The 19,620-nt window shown below is 38.3% G+C and overlaps 1 protein-coding gene across 1 annotated transcript; it reads left to right on the top strand.

Moving 5' to 3' along the window:
- Positions 1-328: 328 nt before the first annotated feature.
- LOC140242753 (pyridoxal kinase-like) lies at positions 329-11,229 on the top strand. The gene is made up of 7 exons (XM_072322511.1): positions 329-418; positions 2,349-2,508; positions 2,658-2,862; positions 4,027-4,175; positions 6,726-6,847; positions 7,773-7,839; positions 10,692-11,229. Exons 1-7 carry the CDS (start codon positions 329-331, stop codon positions 10,808-10,810), a joined length of 912 nt encoding a protein of 303 aa, XP_072178612.1. The 3' UTR covers positions 10,811-11,229.
- The last annotated feature ends 8,391 nt before the right edge of the window (positions 11,230-19,620 follow it).

Here is a 19,620-nt window from a genome sequence, read left to right as displayed (position 1 = left end):
CTGGTGATAAGTAAAGAGCTCAGGACAAGTGTCGAATTATATCGTCAAGTTGTTCTTGAATGGTGATAAGGCGCCAGCAATCCATCTAACAGTTAGTGAACTATACACGGCAGCCAGCTGGCAGCAGAGCTCTGGTCCTGGAGCAGCACAATTCCGCTGGTACGTACAGCCGCCAGAGCAGGGGACTCGATCGTTCACAATCGACCCACCGTTAGCGTGCTTCACTTGTGTGAGAGCGACATCATTTAATACACTATACATCACAAGTTCGTCATCGGAGTTTATTTTGTGTGTTTTCAACAGTTGAAAAAACAAAACAAAACAAGAAATGGCGCTTCCTGACCACAGGGTAATTTCCATTCAGAGTCACGTTGTATCTGGATACGTGGGAAACAAGTCTGCCGTCTTTCCAATGCAGGTAAGATGAACTGTCTGTAACTTAAGTCCGTGACCCATTCCATGCACGCGTTGGCCTGAGCTGATGCTGTATGTGCTGTGGTCGGCCGGGACTTGCCGGGCCGGGTGACTATGGTGCATGGTGACAGGCCGACCCCTATTCTAGGAGAGCCACACGTTCGGCCCCGTTTCATAAAAGATGTTAGGATGTCAACTCTTGCTGGAACGACAACTTCCCATAGCAACAGCCAATCAGGATGCTGCATTCTTGTCGTTGCCATGACAATTGACATTCCAGCAAGAGTTGTTATCATATCAACTTTTTATGAAACGGGGCCCAGGGTCGCTGCATGTCTCGAGCAATAATGCAGTAGGCCCTATAGCGTCAGTGCCAGTGTCAGTGTTGATTGACACCAACTAAATTTCATCGAGTTGTAACTAAAAGACAATTTTTTTTTTTTTTTTTTAATGATTTGCTCAAGTCAAGATAAAGTACCAGGTACCAGAAAAGTGCTTATAAAAATGACATTACAAAGCCTGCACCAAGGTTTGACCTCCTGTGCCAAATTTGACCATGTGCAAAACGTACAAGCATAGGTTTCTGCATGTTCATGATATAGCTGCTGGTTAAATTTTAGACAGCATTTAGAATATGGTCGAATTATGCCTCTATGGCCATGGGTGCGGTGGCTTGCTTTACTAAATTTACTCAAAAGCAGAGGTCATATCTAAACCTGCAAACCAATAACGTTAAGAGTTAGGGCATCTAAAGTTCAGCTGTAGCTTGACCAAACTTAGTTAAATTTGCATTTAATGTTTTTCAACATATTAAAATCATTATTTTCATTGTAAATTTGAACCTCAGTGGATCACAGCACAGGCTTGCAGCATCATGAAATCATTTGGCTTTTTATACAGTAAAAATATCAGCTACATCATGGACCTACAACAGTAATGCTGCAGCATCGTGTAGCTGATAATTATTCTGTGTTATTATAAAAGCATAATAGCGTCAGGAGAAATGCTTTTTCAACCAACCGCGACTGCAATACTGAACAACATCGCCAGTCAAAGCCAAATGTGGCACTGTCTGAAGTAGTTCAAGTTCACTTTCCTATGATATTTGTATTCTCCAGTAAAGTAACTCAAGTTGTTAAACATATGTATTCCTCCCACATTCCTCTGAGAACCTGTGCACAGTGCTCCAAAATGAGATTATTTTTGCCCTCAACAAAGGACAGACAGGTTGGTAATCTGTCTGCAAGAAAACAGTTTTAGAAAGCAGTTCAGTACATGTATCCCCTTTTGCACGGTCAACTGCATACGCCATCAGACAATCAAACACATACGCAACTGAATGGGGTTACCAAAAGTCTATTGTATCTAGATACAAAGCCCAATACAATGCTGTGTATGTCATCATACAAGTTTTTAAAGCAAAACAAGCTCACTGCTATGTTGTAAAAGGTAAATTTATTAATAGTCGAGTAGTATATGCACTTTTGCAGAAAAGGAACAGAAAGAGAACAGATATTGATAGAAGAAACTCAGTTGATCTACATGTATGTCAAACATTAATTACAGCCGATATAAATGTATGTGTCTTTAAGTGTGTTCGGGGGATGGGCATACAACATAAATATTTATGTACATTGTATGTGGAGTTCTAGGCCTGTACATGTATGTACACAACTAGAGTTCTATTGCAGAGAGTAACTTTGAACCTGTGATGATATAACATTATATTGGAAACACTGTGAGCATACTGTGATAATATGTTAGGCCCCCATGTCTATTGGTCACCAGTATTGCTTGGCATCATTACTAGCTTTTATATGTTAGCCTGGACTGCGGGTTTGATGTTTGCAAACCAAACTACAATTGTGGTTCATCTCCTCCTTCCCCATAGGTAGTTGCTGGAATCACTCCTTGTACTATTTTCCTTCAACCAGGTCCTTGGATATGAGGTAGATGCTGTCAACTCAGTACAGCTGTGCTGTCACACAGGATACAAGCATTTTCAAGGTCAGGTCCTGAACGATTCGGACCTGAGGACGCTCTTTGATGGTCTCAAACTGAATGACATTCATCAGTACTCCCACCTCCTGACAGGTTAGTTGCATTTATCAGTACAATGTGCACTATAGTGTTTGTAATACTAATGAAAATTCATCATTAAAGAAAGTACATTTCTAGTCTGATTATGTGCGCGTAAGGATATTTCAACTTGCAAATTTTTCATCCTTCCCCCTCCTAACCAGGCTATGTAGGGTCAGAGTCCTTCCTCCATGAGGTCATACGAGTGGTCAAGGAGCTCAGGGAAGCCAACCCGGACATCACCTACGTCTGTGACCCTGTTCTTGGGGACAATGGTCACTTCTATGTGCCCAAGGAGCTGATGCCCATCTACAGAGACCAGCTGCTTCCACTTGCAGACATAATCACTCCCAACCAGTTTGAAGCGGAGTAAGTGTTGAGCAGTAGGGCATTGGTTCCCTCTCATTCAATGTATTTGCCCCACAGTGGGCCCCATTTCTAACTTACCCTCATATCATTTGTTGAAATGGATGTAATTATAATTTTGTCTTTTTCTTTGCACTTTGAACCAAGAGCCAGTTAAAAATTTTTTTATGCATTGACATTATCCTTGTATAATTGGCATGAATTTTATACTTTTGGACATTCGTGAAACATAAGATTTCATATTTAATGTCCAAGTGGGGTCTAGGGCAATTAACCCCTGGGCAATTACCCCGGACCCTTCCCCTGTCCCTAATCCTAATCCTAATCCTGAAACTAATCCTAACCATAACCCAAACTCCTAACACTAAACCTAACCCTAACCCTAATCTTAACTCTAACTTTACCACTAACCAGTATTCAGCCGGGGGGTAATTGCCCTCTGGGGATAATTGCCCGGACACGGTCCAAGTGTTAAAGGTAGGGGATACCTTTTACAGACCTCCCAAAATGCAGCAAAACATTAAATATGAACCATAGGGGACTTGTTTAGGCCACTGCTGAGAAATTTGGAAGTTAACAGTTATCTACAATTTGAATAATGCACAAAACTCAACTACTCAGTAGTTCTGTGTGTCAGCCACACTTCAGCCTTTTTGTTGCAGTCTTCTGTATTTTTTATCTATAAACACAAATCTAAAAGTATAAGAGCTGATGTAATAACATATAGAGTGTGTGGCAAGAATGTATATAGAAATGTTTGTAAGTTTTGATGAACTTTCTTCACAAAATAGACATGATGGACACACATGCAGTGCATGGGTCTGCAAAGGTAGCCTAGTAATGTACTGGAATTTACGGTGAGCCCCGAAAAAATTCAATTCAAAATCTAACGGTCAATAAAAATATACTTGTAAATGTTACCTTCCACTTTCATTACTTTATGGGAGTTTCTAAAATGATACTCTCTTCAACATACCACTGTATTTATACAACTCTTCATTTGAGGCATGCAAATGGGATTCCCTACCTTTAACGAAATTTCTAACATTATGTTTGTAGGATTTTAATCTTAATTGAATTCAACTTAGACATGGAATGAAAATGCAAAAACTGTTTGAGGTATTCCAGAAAGGGATGAAACATTTTGGACAATCTCTATCATGTCAGGTTGCTCTCAGGTGTAACCATCAACGATGAAGAGTCGGCTCTCCGTGCCATAAGCATCCTCCATGACAAGGGCATTAAGACTGTCATCCTGAGCAGCTTTGAGGCTGGCAAAGAAGACAAGCTTGTTACCCTGGGGTCAACTGTCAAAGGTTAGTGAGTGTTCCATAAAGCAGTGTATTTATACATTCATGAGACTAAATACTATTAGTTATCCCCTGCTTGTTCACGAAATACGGGCAAATATCTACGGTCTGGTGCCATATTCCATGAGGCCGAAGGCCGAATGGAATATGGCACCAGACCGTAGATATTTTCCGTATTTCGTAAGAACAAGCAGGGGGTAACGATTTTATCTTTTAGTGTAAGTGCTAACCTTCTTCTCGCTGATTTCCTCTCGTGAATGATGTTGAAATCGCCGGCTGTCAGCCATGACCATGTTGACTTAGGCCTACGTCTCGCGAGCGAGCTGATTACTGCATGCGATGCGCGCATACTGTACACGTACAAGCCATAAGATACTGCAGTGCAGTAGCCAGATAAGTTGCTGTTGTTTATCAAGCGTCTAGTGGTCTCAGGTTATGTGCGCAATACGCTTGAGGACCGCGCGCTGTCCATTTGTTTTGTACAGGATTAGCGCGCACTTTCCTATAAGCGTCTTTGGTACACGCGCAGCTGGCTGTGTAATACAGTATCATGACGTCATATCCACGGAATACGGGATATATTCAGTGGTTGATTGACCAATGAGATTACAGAATTCACGATCACTAAAAGATAAATACTTGCCCCAGTAACATCCTATTGATCTTTTTGTGTACATTAAAGGGAAGATAAACCCCAAGAGCAATGTGGATTGAGTGAAAGCAGCAACATTAGTAGAACACATCAGTGAAAGTTTGAGAAAATTGGACAATCGATGCAAAAGTTATTAATTTTTAAAGTTTTGGTGTTGGAACCGCTGGATGAGGAGACTACTAGAGGATATGACGTATGAGTGGACAACAATACAAAGAAAATATAAAGGAAATTCAACAAAAATTCACTTTTCTAGAATCATGAAAGAGCAATGGACCAACCTCTTTCAGAAAGCAGGGGGAATAATTGCTACCCTTAACATATATCAATATCAAGTTGATGGAATTTGTAATTTTCATGAAAAATGGATTTTTGTAGAATTTTCTTTATATTTTCTTGGTATTGTTGTCCACTCATACGTCATATCCTCTAGTAGTCTCCTCATCCAGCGGTTCCAACACCAAAACTTTAAAAATTCATAACTTTTGCATCGATTGTCCGATTTTCTTCAAACTTTCACTGATGTGTTCTACTAATGTTGCTGCTTTCACTCAATCCACATTGCTCTTGGGGTTTATCTTCCCTTTAATAGAAATAAAAATTAATGAAAAAAATACTACACACTTCCACAGACATATGTGTTGCAAGTAATGTTTATGATTTATATGAACAAAGCCAAGTGTTTGTTTGTTGTTGTTGTTGTTGTTTGTTTGTTTGTTTGTTTGTTGTTTTTTTTTTTTTTGGGGGGGGGTCATGATTGCTGCTACTGTGAGTTGCATTCATCTCAACTTCAAGTGGAAACTTTTTATTAAGGAGTGATACCAAATTTATAATTTGAAACACTGGGTACATACAAAATGCAGCAATGCATTCCTTTGCAGTGTATTTAAAAGATATTTCTTTCACTTTCCTGAATGGGCATTTAAGCAAGTGTTGCATGTATTTGAGAAGGCAAGTGCCTATTCATGCTACTTGTCCAACTGGAAATTATATTTGCCCCAGGTTAGTGGGCAAGATTGAAGGACCCTATAAGGACTGTGTCCTATGTACCTGTTGTTAGGTCTGTGGGAGTAAATAGACCAATCCAACCTGGCAGAAAATCTGCCATTACTGTGTTGTCCAAATGCACATGTATACCATAGGTGTGCTGAATACATGATATGATAATCGACCCCATACATGAGCCGGTCGCAACATATAGCATGCATTCACATATTATGTATGCGTGCATGGGACGCCGCAGTAATGGTAGATTTTGCTGCCAGGTTGAATCAGGCTATGTCTTCAGTGGATGAAACAGACATGCTAGTCACTCTTTGGTTAGTGCTTAAAACTTTGGAATGTTGGTGTTACGAAGCCTGATATAGCCTCAATTTCAGTATTAAGACAAGGTCCAAGGGCCACAAACCTGCATACATGCAAAGGTTAACCTGTTTATGTAGCTCCTTCTGTCCATGATCTTTGGAACCAATAGCCATCAGAAACTACCAGAAGTGATATCAGACAGGTGTGCAACACAATTGGGGGGGGGGGGGGGGGGGGGGGCTGTCCTGGATTTACCAAGGAACAAACAAAATGACGTCAGTTTTATGGCTTAATAAATACATGTAGGGTCAGAATCATACCGTGGTTGTAGTGTATGTACACCATTTTACACAAATTCACCTAGTTTAACCCGTTGAGGACGAGTCCCGAGTATACTCGGGCAGGTGTCTATGGGAAATGCGTGTTGTAGCAAAATCAAACCGTCCTAAACGGGTTAATGCCATGAATGGGTGTGAAACTTATTCATGCTCAGGAGAACTGGATGATTTGTGTGTACTTAAGTTGTATTATCATTTATATTCAGATTTGCCTGTGTGTAATTGTACTGCATTCTTGTTCATTGTTGCTTTTATCAACAGGCAATGAAAAGACTGTCTGCCGGCTTGAATTTTCTCGCCTCGACTGTACATTCACAGGGACTGGTGACCTTTTCTCAGCCCTTATGCTAGTATGGACTCACAAGCATCCAGATAATCTCTTGGTTAGTTGAAGTTCTTGCTCACACTTTGGGCTGCGGTGTTCAGACTCGGTGTACAATTTTCAGCAAATTTGCATTTAATGAAACAGTTGGAAGGATTTGTCAGCACACATTTTACTTTATTGATTTTCCAATTTGACAAATAATCTCCTCAGTTTCTCAGTGTCAGTAATTTGTTGAAAAGTTACTTCTTTTCAAACTCACTCAAATTGAAATTGAATTAACAATAAATGAAACTGAAATTATTTCAGAGAGGTTTTTTTTTTTTCATTAAAAAAATTGTGTAGCTTTCAACTTAATGACTAACCCTGTTGTGAGGTTTTCATAAGAGCATAATTGTATCTGTTGGAGATAATGCAATAATATTTCCTATCAAGAACCGTGATATTGGTACAATTCCTGTACAGATCAAATTTTGCCATACTTTAATGACCTAAATATTTGTACCAAAATGTGTGTTCCTGTATTTGTCAAATTTAGCTCGAAGTTTCATGTGTCCATAGCTTTTATTTCTACAAAAGTTTAAATTCCTTTTGCATTGCCAGACAATGTATGCATATTTTGACTCATGCTCAAGAGTGACACCATCTTTTTATTTCTCCCTCCATTACTTTCCTAGTCGAGGTGTTTAACTAACTGATATGGACAGGCAGTCGTTATGAAGTCCTTGTATTGCACGTGTGAAAGTAGATAATTTTTTATCGAAAATGTATTTGAGTGGTTGATCACTTTTTATCTGAAATTGATGGAGAACTCCAAACCACTTTTTGATCCTCTAAAGTTTGAAGAAAATGGGGAAATCCTTTGATAGGCAAAGAAAAGAAAAATCTTTTCAAGAGAGGGAGATTACAGTGACCACTTGAAAATTGGAGAATTATTACATGAATTTCAAGAAGTATTTTGTGCTTTGGAATTGTCTCCTATTAAGCTGGCATGTGAGAAAGCTCTGTCCACGATGCAGGCAGTTCTGAAGCGGACTCTACTAAGCGCTCAGGGTATGCAGGCTGTATATTTGTGACACTTATTTTGTGTATCTTACTTCTGCTTTTATGTTGTTATTGTGTTTGAAGTGCAGTTTACTTTATGTTCAAGTTGGCTGATTAAATACAGTAAAATCAGATAAACAGAATGGCCAAGACTTTCCAAGGCTTTGTAACCCCCCCCCCCAAAAAAAAAAGGGGAAAAAAAAGAAGCGTATGGAATTAATATTTAAATGTTGCCTACTTCATGTGATTGTCATATTACAAGCAGCCACACATGCAAACTAGACCAGATGAAAGCATCATGGTCTTTCAAGTCTTCAGTAGACCACCATGCATATCTTACTGCATTTCCTATTTCTGACATGAACTGAAGTACTAGGTGTTACAAAAAACATTCCCCACTTTTGATCCTTAATAGCTGAAAACTATACATCAGATATCACTATCATTGATATGAGTAACAGCTGAATAGTGTACAATTTAGTTGGAGGTGATTTGAACATGAGAACAGGGAGGTGTTACAGAGATGGAGTGGCAACTCTTCGGAATTCATGCAAACACATGTTTGGGTTCAAGGCGTTAAAATGGGATGTCTAGCATTCCACTACACTTTGAAGTCATGCTCGGCACCGCTCTAGTTGCAAGACGAAGTTCGGAGATGAAGAACGCATTTTACCTTTCGTTGAATTACAAGCTTTATTTCACCGTAAAATTTTAAATGAAATACTCGAATTGATTTAGAATAGTTTAGGAAAGAATTCAGTATTATAGACATGTATTTCTAGTTTCTTCGTAATGCGCAAATCAAAATGAAATGAAAATTAGGCCCTCTAAAAAACCTAATATTTTTCTATAATGCGCACATTTCCGCATGTTAGTTTTCTATCTTTTAATCTGGGATATTTTGATCTTTCAAGTAAAGTACTCCGTTAAACCGTGTTCCAGCGTGCTTTTAAACTATTTACTGTTAAAATTGTCAGTTTTACACTGCATTTTGATTCGCTGCTCCAATTCAAGGTAAACAAATTCATTGTTGCCATCACATTGAAAGAGAGGGCGAATTACAGTAGGGGCAAGTATTTCTAGATGTGAGAGCGTTAGTCCTGATTATTGATGCTCTCTTTTGTCAAAGCACATGGGTAACACCTGTAGTTGAACGCATGACTTCTCGGCAGTGCTGCGCAGGACTTTAAAGGACAGCAGTAGTTGTCTCTCCTTCTCTAGCACCTCCCTGATGAGAGCAGGAATCAGTTTCGTTAAATCCATGATAGATTTTAAAGTTAAGTTCCAGATTTTGGTCAAATATGAACCCTCTGTACAAAATTGAACTTTACACAAGAACCAATGATGTGTATGTGAGTTTGTGCTTACAATGATCCTGAACAATAGACACGATACCGCGAATACCACCTTTTCAGAGCTCTGCTGACTCGGCTTCCGGACTCTTGCTCCAAAGCACATGAATGCTTTATTAATAATTCATGATGGATTGCCCTGGGCACTGCTAGTCTGAATTCATAGTAAAGGGTAAAATGCATGCACATGAAAAAAAAAAAAAAAAATAAGCACATGTTTTCATGTGCTTGCATACACTACATTTAATGTGGATAAAGACTAGCTGTGATAGTGGAATTTCTCATGAATATGTAATAGAGCATTCCAATCCTGGCTGTTGTTCAGGACCATTGTCAGGGTGTCAACCCCCAGCGTATCACCTAACTCATCTTCAGTGTGACGAGTTTCATATCTCATTTTAATTTTTTTTTTTACAAATATTTTGTTCACCAATCAATGGGAGAATTATGAGTCAGTTATTTATGACCGCACCGGTCAGACTGGCAAAAGATCGAGTAAGTTTAACATCGCGATCTTTAAGATCTCGAAGTTTTGCCAGTGTGACCGCAAACTTCCCGCGAAACTTCTCGCGAAACTTCCCACTCCAACTAGGGATATTTCCTTCACCCCCGTCAAACTTTTTGATCTGTTTGCAGGCGGTGTCTCCGAAGCGTGAGGCCATTGTCATGTACAGATGTGCATTGTTACGTCACAATCACTAGCTGTCGGACGGCGCGCTCTTTCTTCTTTCTTGCGCGCGTGTACCAGTGACCCAAACTTTTTGATCCAAGGTTTGCTGCCAGTGTGACCGCACGACACAAGATCGCAAAGACTTCACGATCTTAAACTTCTCGAACTTTTGCCAGTCTGACCGCACCTAATGACATTAGACCAGCTAATTTGCATCTGGTTTCAGCCAGTAATGTCTGATTTTGCTGAGACTTCCTTTATGTCTGTTTGATTTTAGTTAATGTATTCAAATAACTTGAACACAATGTGAATTATAGAATCACATCCTATGTGCTTTTTTTTTTTTTTTTTGCTAAATACAGATGCCAAATAATGGGGTTGAATACCATGAGTAGTTCTGATTGCATCTGAGTTTATAAAATGTTCACTCACAAGAACCAGTTTCAAACTTGCTTTGCTTTACTGCTTTACTGCCCTGTTTCATGGTAAAAGGAAAATGAATATCAAAAGGGGAAGTATTCACCTCAAAGCCAGACTTTGCAGCAGTAGGCAAAACTAAGATTGAGTGATATAATATTTAAGTTGCAACAAGCTGCATTTTTGTTTGTTTGTTTGTTTGTTTGTTTTTCTTTTTTTTAAGAGCAATACAAATTGACAACTTTTGGCATATATCAAGATATTAGATATGTGTATTTATGCTTCAATTATATGATTTTTTTCTCACTTTTTATCACTATCACTCCTTGCCCCCCCCCCCCCCACCATCTGTTTGTCTTTTTGTTGTTGGTTTACTGCTATAAATGTTTATTTGGATATCCATCTTATTTTTCCCTGATCAGAATTAGCTGGTCCTGGCAATGTACCTACTGCTGCCCAGCGTGAACTGAGGTTAGTCAAGAGCAAACAGGACATCGAGGAACCACCCTCTTTAGTAGCAGGGAAGTATTTAGAGCTATGATAAGCAGTGGATAGCATCAATACCAGTAGGATTTAAGTCAAAAAACTTGTGATGCAGTACAGGCACAAATAAGACTTTGTATTTTTAAGTATTATGTGCATCTTCGAAGCAATGTGTGTTTTAAAAATTTCAGGTGACATTTTACCAAGGTATATACAAACCTGAAGTAGGTTTTGTGACATATTCAGGGCAGGTTCAAAGTTATATGAGTTTAAAGATATGTAAGTGAATCTCTACTCCACATGTAGCTTGACAGTAATATATAAAGTAAAACAAAACAAAGCATAAAAGTTGAAATTTCAGTAGAATGGGAGGTGAAATTAGAGCATATTTTATTTTTAGGTTTCATGTGTTTTCTCGAAATAGTGAAATCAATCACAGTCACATATGCGAGTTGGATAAGATTATGATTACAGCTCATGAGTCTTCTGTTGACTGCCACAAAATCTTTATAAAGTGTCATATCGTCGCTGGGGCGACAAGACCTCGTATCTCAAAAATGTCAAATGTTCAGGAGAGCCAAAAAACATGGCGGCCAAAGCACTATACTGAATGGGATAGCCATTCCTTTAACATGCCGTGGTGGCTTCATTTTTGGGGTAAGACAGCTGGGATTTGGACAGGACATCACTTAACCGATTATTTGACCACTAATGCAAAAAAGTCATTTTCACCAAAATTTGAGATACAAGGTCTTGTCACCCCAGCGACGATATTTTAGAATGATGTATAAAAGAATAATTATATCCTGTCCTTCAAATTAATGCAGAGTGATGCTGATTGTTATATGATTTATTTTCTAAGCTATCATGAGTTTGCTTGTTGTCGTCTGTAATCTCATACATACAACTGCATAACCTTAAAATGTAACTGTTTGCATTCATTTGTAAAGTCCCAACAAATTTGGTTTGTTACAGTTTTGTTGTCATGCATTGCTTATTGCGTGCACAATTGACATATTATGGTACACAATATTGTAATCTGTTGTTACATATACCCTAACTGTAAGCCCTGCATTGGGGCCTACTATATACATGTAGCAAAGCGTGTGCAAGACTAGACCCACTGAAAAAGATAGGCGATGTGAGCTAATCAACTTGACAAATGAAAAAACTCCCTCTGCTATATGTCTTTTCAAAGAAATATGTAATATGTTTCATACATGTGCAAATTTAAGTGGTGATTTTTGTCACATATACATATATTTGGGTATGTATAATATGCTGTAAGAGTGGAAATTTACAGGTGATTTTTTTTTCAATGATGAATTTCACAGACGGTCATGACAATTGAGCAAGCACATTAAACATCTCACTTCTCTCACAGCAGCAAAGGGTTTTGTCAGCACATACTTCAGTAAAAGTGACTGGTCCGCATTACAACAGTAAATTCTCTCCTGCTACATGACTAGTGAACACAAAGAAAACTACAAATAACATAACAGTTATACCACAAAATATACCTACCGTGAAATCACAGATATGAAATGATTTTCCCATTGCAAGCAAAAATGTTTGCATGTTTTTATTATCTTGCCAGCACCCTGTGAAAATTTTCGCTTTCACAGTATGATAAAGATAAAACATGAGACATGAGCAGCAGCCACAAAGAAGCCCAACACCATATCAATGGAGAAGGTTATTCAGTGATCTCTGTCAGTCTTACATGTCTTCCCTTGTTAACATAGTTTTTGGCACACATTGTAGTGTCTGCACACCGAGAGTAGATAGCTGTACTGTGACTTTGGAATGTTTATATCATGTACGAATGCTATAGATCTTTGATTTTTTTTTTTTTTTTTTTTTTTGGGGGGGGGGGCTGAAACTTGTCCTCTTGGTGTGATATACTAATGCTGACACCTTAGAAAATAACCCACAATGTCTTTACCATCATCCTGCATTCCCAATACATCCAATACATCTAGGTTTTAAGCTCCAAGCTTGCATACTGCAGTTAGTGGATTATGGCATTGTTCTTACACTGTACATTGCCTCTTTCAACATGGTATACACAACTTTGTTTGCAAATGACATCAAAATTCGAAAAAAAAGTTTTGCCAGAAGACATTGCATTTAAAACAAGTAGAACTCAATCTTCATGCCCCAGAATAAAGATTTGGTGTGGCATTTGAGGAGACTAGAAAAATGATGGTCCATATGAGCTTCCACCTGTCACTTGTGGCATTACAACACAGCTATTATGTGTGTGTGGTGTTTTCCTTCTTCACAGGGGATTACGTACAAGTGCGCCCCCTTGTGACAAAGTGAGAAAAGTGTCCATCCAATCTGTAAGGCAGCAAGCTGGCTCATAGTAGCCAGTGTTTTTTGCTATCAAGAGAATAAGCCAGTTCGGGGTTCCAGTTTGAGCATGAGCAGAAAAAGGTCATTTGTACCGAGAGACAGGTTGGTTTTTAATTTCACTGAGATAAGCATTACATTGCTTTGAATTGAGTGAAGTGCCTAACCAACTGAGAAAAATGAAAAATCATTTGTACCCACGTGCACATGAGCTATCTCTGAACTGGCTTATAGGGTTTGAAGCTCAGTGAGCCCTTTTGAACAGGGATGTGTGTCATCATCCCATGCAGTCTGGTGACAAGCAGAACACTTTCTCTGTCTGTAGTACATAAAATGAAGTCCTTTAGTTCATGCGACAGGGTCACAACTCTCTCTCTCACACACACACACACACACACACACACACAAGACATTGCCTTATAAGAGCATTTCAATTTTGCATATATCCCCTGAACTTGTCCATCCAGTACAGTGGAACCTTGTAATTATAAGGTCCTAAAAACCATAACAATTACCTTGTATAAGGTTTCTCACTATATCACGGTACAAGACCAAAGAATGCATCGTATAAAAGTATTTTGGAGCTGCAAAATCACCTTGTTGTGAGAGTGTTATGTTATATCTGACCTTCTTATAGTAAGGTTCCACTGTACTTGCATTAACACTGGAAAACAATGAAATGATGCAAACCCTTGATGGCTTGCCCCTTTTGACTAGCTCTGTTTAACAAATGGTATTGACCCTACAAGACCAGCTGATGCAAATGAAGTTATGAATTCTTGATCCATCCACAGTTAGCATGCTTTGCAAGAAAACCTCTCGGCCTTCTCTGAAGTTTGAAAATGCTCATTTGGAAACTAGAAAAAGATGTAAACTGTTGAAACCATGATTTTGATGTTACACGTATTTCATGATAAATGAAATAAATTTGATAGCTTAACCTGTTGGAAGTCTAGTCCCAAGAATACTCGGGCAGGTGTCTATGAAAAATGTGTGTTATAGCAAAACGAGTTCATCCTCAGTGGGTTAGTTCTCACTTCAACTTTCAAGTGTAGAATGGTTTTGTGTAAATGTTTTATCTCTTTTGGACAAACTGAGGGAAATGACTGAGATCCCAAACTACACATTAGTAACTGCATTATCTGAGATGGATGTGTACGTATCTACATAAGAAATTTTATGCATACGTCAGCTGTTCTTCAGAGAGACTTTCCGTCCTAAAGAGTGGTATTATAGATGTAATGGAAAAGTATCAACTTCAGTCTTTAAAAGACAGTGACTGTTCATATTGTTCTGTATGGTGTGTATGTGAACTGTGTATGTGTAAGCAAACTGCTTCTTAGAATGTATAAGAAATTTACTGACTCATGACACTAGGTATTGCAAAAGTGAAACAAGAGTAGTTCAAGTGTGAGGAATTTTCTGAACAGAGCCAGTGCAGTTACAGTTCTGTGAGTTCTTTCTGCCTGTCATGGCTGCCCACAATGCTAAATCACAATAACCTTCATGATATGTTGAATATTTGTGTGGGTTTATTGAGACAAGTTTCAATATTATTTTAGAGTTGGCTCAAAAGCACAACCAAAGTACAGGGCATTTTGACTGAACCAAACTTGCCTTTGCAAGTAGAATTTGTGTTAGGCAAGTAGATGTTTACATGAAGTGAAATAAATGAATGGTGTAAATCAGGGGCTTGTCTTTTGTGGGACAGAGCACAATGAACATTTAGAATGCATACTTTATTGAACAGTATTTTATCTCGGTTGAAATCTTCCTAATTCACATGTAAATTGCTGGCATGTGATTTGTATGCAACTCAAAATCAACAAATTTGATCATTTTAATGAATTCAACAGGATGGTTTCTAATACCAGTCCATTTCCATCAAGTGCATTTCGATAAATTGAACAAATGTTGACAAATATATACGGCATGCTTCATATCAAAGTGATGGCAGTCACCCGCAAGAGATTTTATGAGTTTTAGTTAAAAGTATATAAATTGGAGTATCAAATTAAAATTCATGCTGTTTCATCGTGGCTGTATCGGGCCCCTGTAGAGAGACCGTTATATTGTTGAGGGACTGAAGGATGACATGAACACCGAAAGAAAAATAAATCCTGATTTGATTAATTTTGTGATGAAGTGAGGATGTCAGGATCCCATTCTGCAACGCTGAAGGGATCTCTCCATATTTCTTGTGTGAGAGAATTGGGGGGGGGGGGGGGGTTATAAGGGGGATACAATACTGGTGAAAGCCAGCGAGGGAAGATATTTACCTGTAGGGACAGTGATAGGAATATATATCTGTAAGGACAGTAATACCCCTACATGTGAAAGCTTCTCAGTAGGCTTTTTTAAGTGTTTATTTTTCTGGGTCAGTTCATGTGTTTATTATGTCTAGGTAATGAGAAATCAAATTCCCTCTGCTGAATGGAGTTGATGATTGTATCGTCCATGATATTTAGCTGGCAAAAACAAAACAAAACTTACACATAAGAGATACTTTTTGTTTTCTTCAACAGCCGGCTTTCAGTAGAATTACAGTCAGGTGCATGTCATACGTGTTTATGGTCATTCTCATGGCAGTGTATTTCCATGTCAGATGTGTGTATGACCACTGTCATAACACTGTTTTCCAGTGAGATGTGTGTGACCATGTTTCATTGCATTGTGTTTCTATTACACTTTATTGTGTCTCAGGGTGTGTGTGTTGTTGTTGTTATTTTTGAGGATAAAAGTTGACATTACAGAGATACAGACACTATAAAGATGTGTAAATCAATAACTTTATCAAATGTGTATTGTAGAATGATACGTAGGGTGTATGTATTTTCGTCATGCTGTGGTGGATTTGGTGGTGGTGTGATGTGTATAATAATTATACAATTAGAAAAATTAATGTACAATGTTGGACCATAGTATATATTTTTCCACAAGTCCATCTGACTGTACATGTACTATCATTAGCATAAATGATTAAAAGAACTTTGAATGCAATAAGCCTTGTTCTGTGTAAAGCTCAGAGATAATCAATGGCCAGAGAGGGCACAATGAGAAAAACATGTATTCCTGTAGCCTACATATTTTGTGTTTTTCAATGTCATTGCCCATTATGCTGTGAATTACAATAAATGTAATGCAAGGCGAAACAGATCATAAACATTGATGTGGTCTCTGTAGTCTTTCGTCAGTGAAAAGTAGTCTTAGTGTAAGATCTTAGCTCATCTTAGCTAAAGGCTCAAATGAGCTACACTGTATTGTGATCATTCATTGTCCGTTGTTCACTGTGCGTAGTTGGTTCATCGTGTGTTGGGGGGGGGGGGGGGGAGCACAGGTATCCCCAAACCCTGAAATTACAGAGGAAATCCAGCCCAAATATAAGTTAATTTGATAAAAAAGAGTAAAATCATACAAGTTAAACTGTAAAAATTTGACTGAAATCGGATGAAAAATAAGGAAGTTATGACATTTTGAAGGTTTGCTAATTTCTGCAAAACAGTTCTTGTACAGTGGATATAAATATGCAAATGACTGAGCTAACCATGTCATACCCTCACAGTTTTCCATTGATCATGTACTACAAAAATTGACGAAAATTCAATGTTTCTGTCATCGAAGTCTAAAACATGATGTTATTCCTGGTTGAATAACTTCACAATAGTGACCAATGAGATATACGAGGATCTGAGCCTCGGGCATGACTGCGTTTGAATGAAAAACTTGAAATTTCACAAGTTTATGTACAAACTATATGACAAGTTGTGAGGGTGGATGACATGCTCACTTTGCATATTCATATTGACTGTTCAAGAACTGTTTCCCCCCAAAATAGCGAAACTCCAAAATTTCATAACTTCCTCATTTTTCATCCCATTTCGATCAAAATTATACCGTTGAACTCGTAACATTTTACTTTTTCTTATCAGACTAATTTATTTTTGGACTGGGTTTCCCCTCTAAGGGGTTGTTGAAAACTTCTCTAGACCCAGAAGTGAAAGAACTAGGAAGTTACACAATATTGTAGGACATGTACACTGATGCCTGTATGAATGCATGGAAGGCAAACTTGCGATACTCATTTGAGCGCTAGACCCAGTGGGTCTCATTTTTTTTTGGTTAATTATGCCATAATCTTGAACACCTGTGTCTTGCTCTTGATTTATACGTGTACTTCCTGTAAACCTGTATAACTCGATGACTGGAAGTGTTTATTCTGCAATGGAAGATAGACCCACAGCAGCTCACTTCCCTGATGGGAAACAAAGTTGAAGATCCCGCCACTTTTCTTAGCATTAGATTGAAGCTCGGACGAGCTTTGCTGCCAAACTTTAGGGTCACCTTTAAGCACTTATTTAAGTGCATTTGCCAGGTAATCGCCAATTTTTCTCGCGTGAAATAATGATGAACGTGAAAGAAGATGAGGAGGAGGAGGAAGAAGAAGAAGAAGCAGACGGTGATGATGATAATGAAAGTGATAATTGTTATGAGAATAGTAAGAGCTGTGGTAGCGGTAGTAGTTATAAGTAGGTACTCGGTAGTGGAAAAGAAACTCCTAGAAATAATGATACTTATAATAGTGATGCCTACATCTCATGTAAGAACTTATGCTGTTACATTGTATCACTGATGATGATCTCGAAGTTGCTTGTGTGACCTTTTGATTCGGCACGCCGTACACCGGGGTACCGTTGTAACCCGGGGGTACTGCGTTGTATAGCGCCATCTCATGCCCATTATTTATAATGCGTATCCGAATTCAGATACGCTGATTCCGAATTCGGATACGGCAAAGTCGTCGCAATGAACTAGCACCATAGGTGTTTTTCGAAGTAATTTCTAACACCACACCGTTTTGTAAACATCATCTACCGTAACTTTTATTTTCAGAAAAAAAAAAGATAATCACCGAAAGCCCAGAAAATTCACCCCAAAATCAACTGTATTTCTTCAAAATTTGATCATGTGGGCTGCCATCTTTATAATCTTACAGGGTTGGACCTACTACTAATCGACCGCCTAATGTTTATTTGCTTGATAAGAATATTTAACACTGAAATTCACGTAAAAAACTTGACCTACGTGATTGAGAAAATCCAGCTCTATCAAATGCCGTTGCTCCCTTTTCGATTCGAAGTTTCAGTGCAAAAATATCGCCGACGAACTTGCGTGGCCTCGTTTCAGCTCCCCGCGGTAAATCGCGTTTTTAGGATCGACCGCTGATTTTGCATTGACAATACACGTAAACCGAGTTGTATTGAACAGCGTGTTGTACGGAGCTTTTTAGAAGCCTTTTAGAAACTTCCATAGACATTACATTGTGCTGTCATTACGATTCGGTGGAAATATTCATTCGAAATTTTGTCCTTGATTAAAACCATTAATGAACAGTGAATTATCGCGTTTTCCCACACCATCCTAATCTACATTCAAAGCCAATCCATTTTTATGTGCTTTGCGCGCAGAGAAGTGCGTACTAAGTGTTCAGTGCGCGAATTATACGCGGTCGGTTTCAATAAGGGTGGTCGATATGTAGTAGGGCTACCATACACGTGCGCGAATGGTCGGTAATAAGAGATGAAATGCGAAAGAAAAAGGTTCAGAGCAGAAAATAATTATTAGTTGCATACATTAATTGTTGCATAATCACAAATAAGAAAACATTTTTGTGCATAATAATACTAAAGTAATACTAAAAATATTTTGACACATTTTTTGGTAAGCCAGGGTACAGCGCTGAAAAAAAAAATTAGTTCAACAAAATGGCGAATTTTCATTTGGTACCCCAGGGTACCAAATAGTGCATATATATATAATATTATATATGTATATATATATATATATATATATATATATATATATTTATATAACGCCTGAAGAGATCCTTGTCATTTGATTGGTTGTTGGACATTGATCATTCGGCCATTTCACTATGACGTCATCACCCGTGCAATTGCGACTCCATTTACCGTGCAATTTTGGATCCATACGATTTGCTCCATTGCACGCTCGATGAGAGCCCGGCACACTACGCGTGTTAAACGCTTGCGTTTGCAGTGTGTGTATGCGACAGCGCGCTAGCGTAAAGCGCTCAGTGAGCACTCTCGCGATCTCAGATTCTCTCTTGTTTCTGAATTAATAAAACATCAAATGACAAGGATCTAATATAGGCGTTATATAAAACAAATAGTAAATGTTTTTCATTCGTGCTATGGACAGAATATTTCATTCGGTGAAAGATGAAATGTAGATCCATTCAACTCGGCTGCGCCTCGTTGAATGGATCATTCTTTCATCTTTTACTTCATGAAATATTCTGTCCATTGCTCTCACAAACATTCATTATTTGTATGATATACATATGTATATATATATATATATTATATATATATATACATATATATATATATATATATATATATATATATATCCCTAGTTGGCACCTTAGGGAGACATATTGGGGGGAAGTGTCTTTATTAGGGAGACAACTGGTCATTAAGGAGACAATTTTCG

Source organism: Diadema setosum, chromosome 19 (genome assembly GCF_964275005.1).
Source record: "Diadema setosum chromosome 19, eeDiaSeto1, whole genome shotgun sequence".
Lineage (NCBI taxonomy): Eukaryota > Metazoa > Echinodermata > Echinoidea > Diadematoida > Diadematidae > Diadema > Diadema setosum.
This window is presented reverse-complemented; position numbering and strand designations above follow the sequence as displayed.

Coding starts and splice junctions, on each gene's coding strand:
- LOC140242753 (XM_072322511.1), top strand. CDS start 329: ATGGCGCTTCCTGACCACAGGGTAATTTCCATTCAGAGTCACGTTGTA. Junction 2,863..4,026: donor CCCAACCAGTTTGAAGCGGA/GTAAGTGTTGAG, acceptor CTATCATGTCAG/GTTGCTCTCAGGTGTAACCA. Junction 6,848..7,772: donor AGCATCCAGATAATCTCTTG/GTTAGTTGAAGT, acceptor TCTCCTATTAAG/CTGGCATGTGAGAAAGCTCT.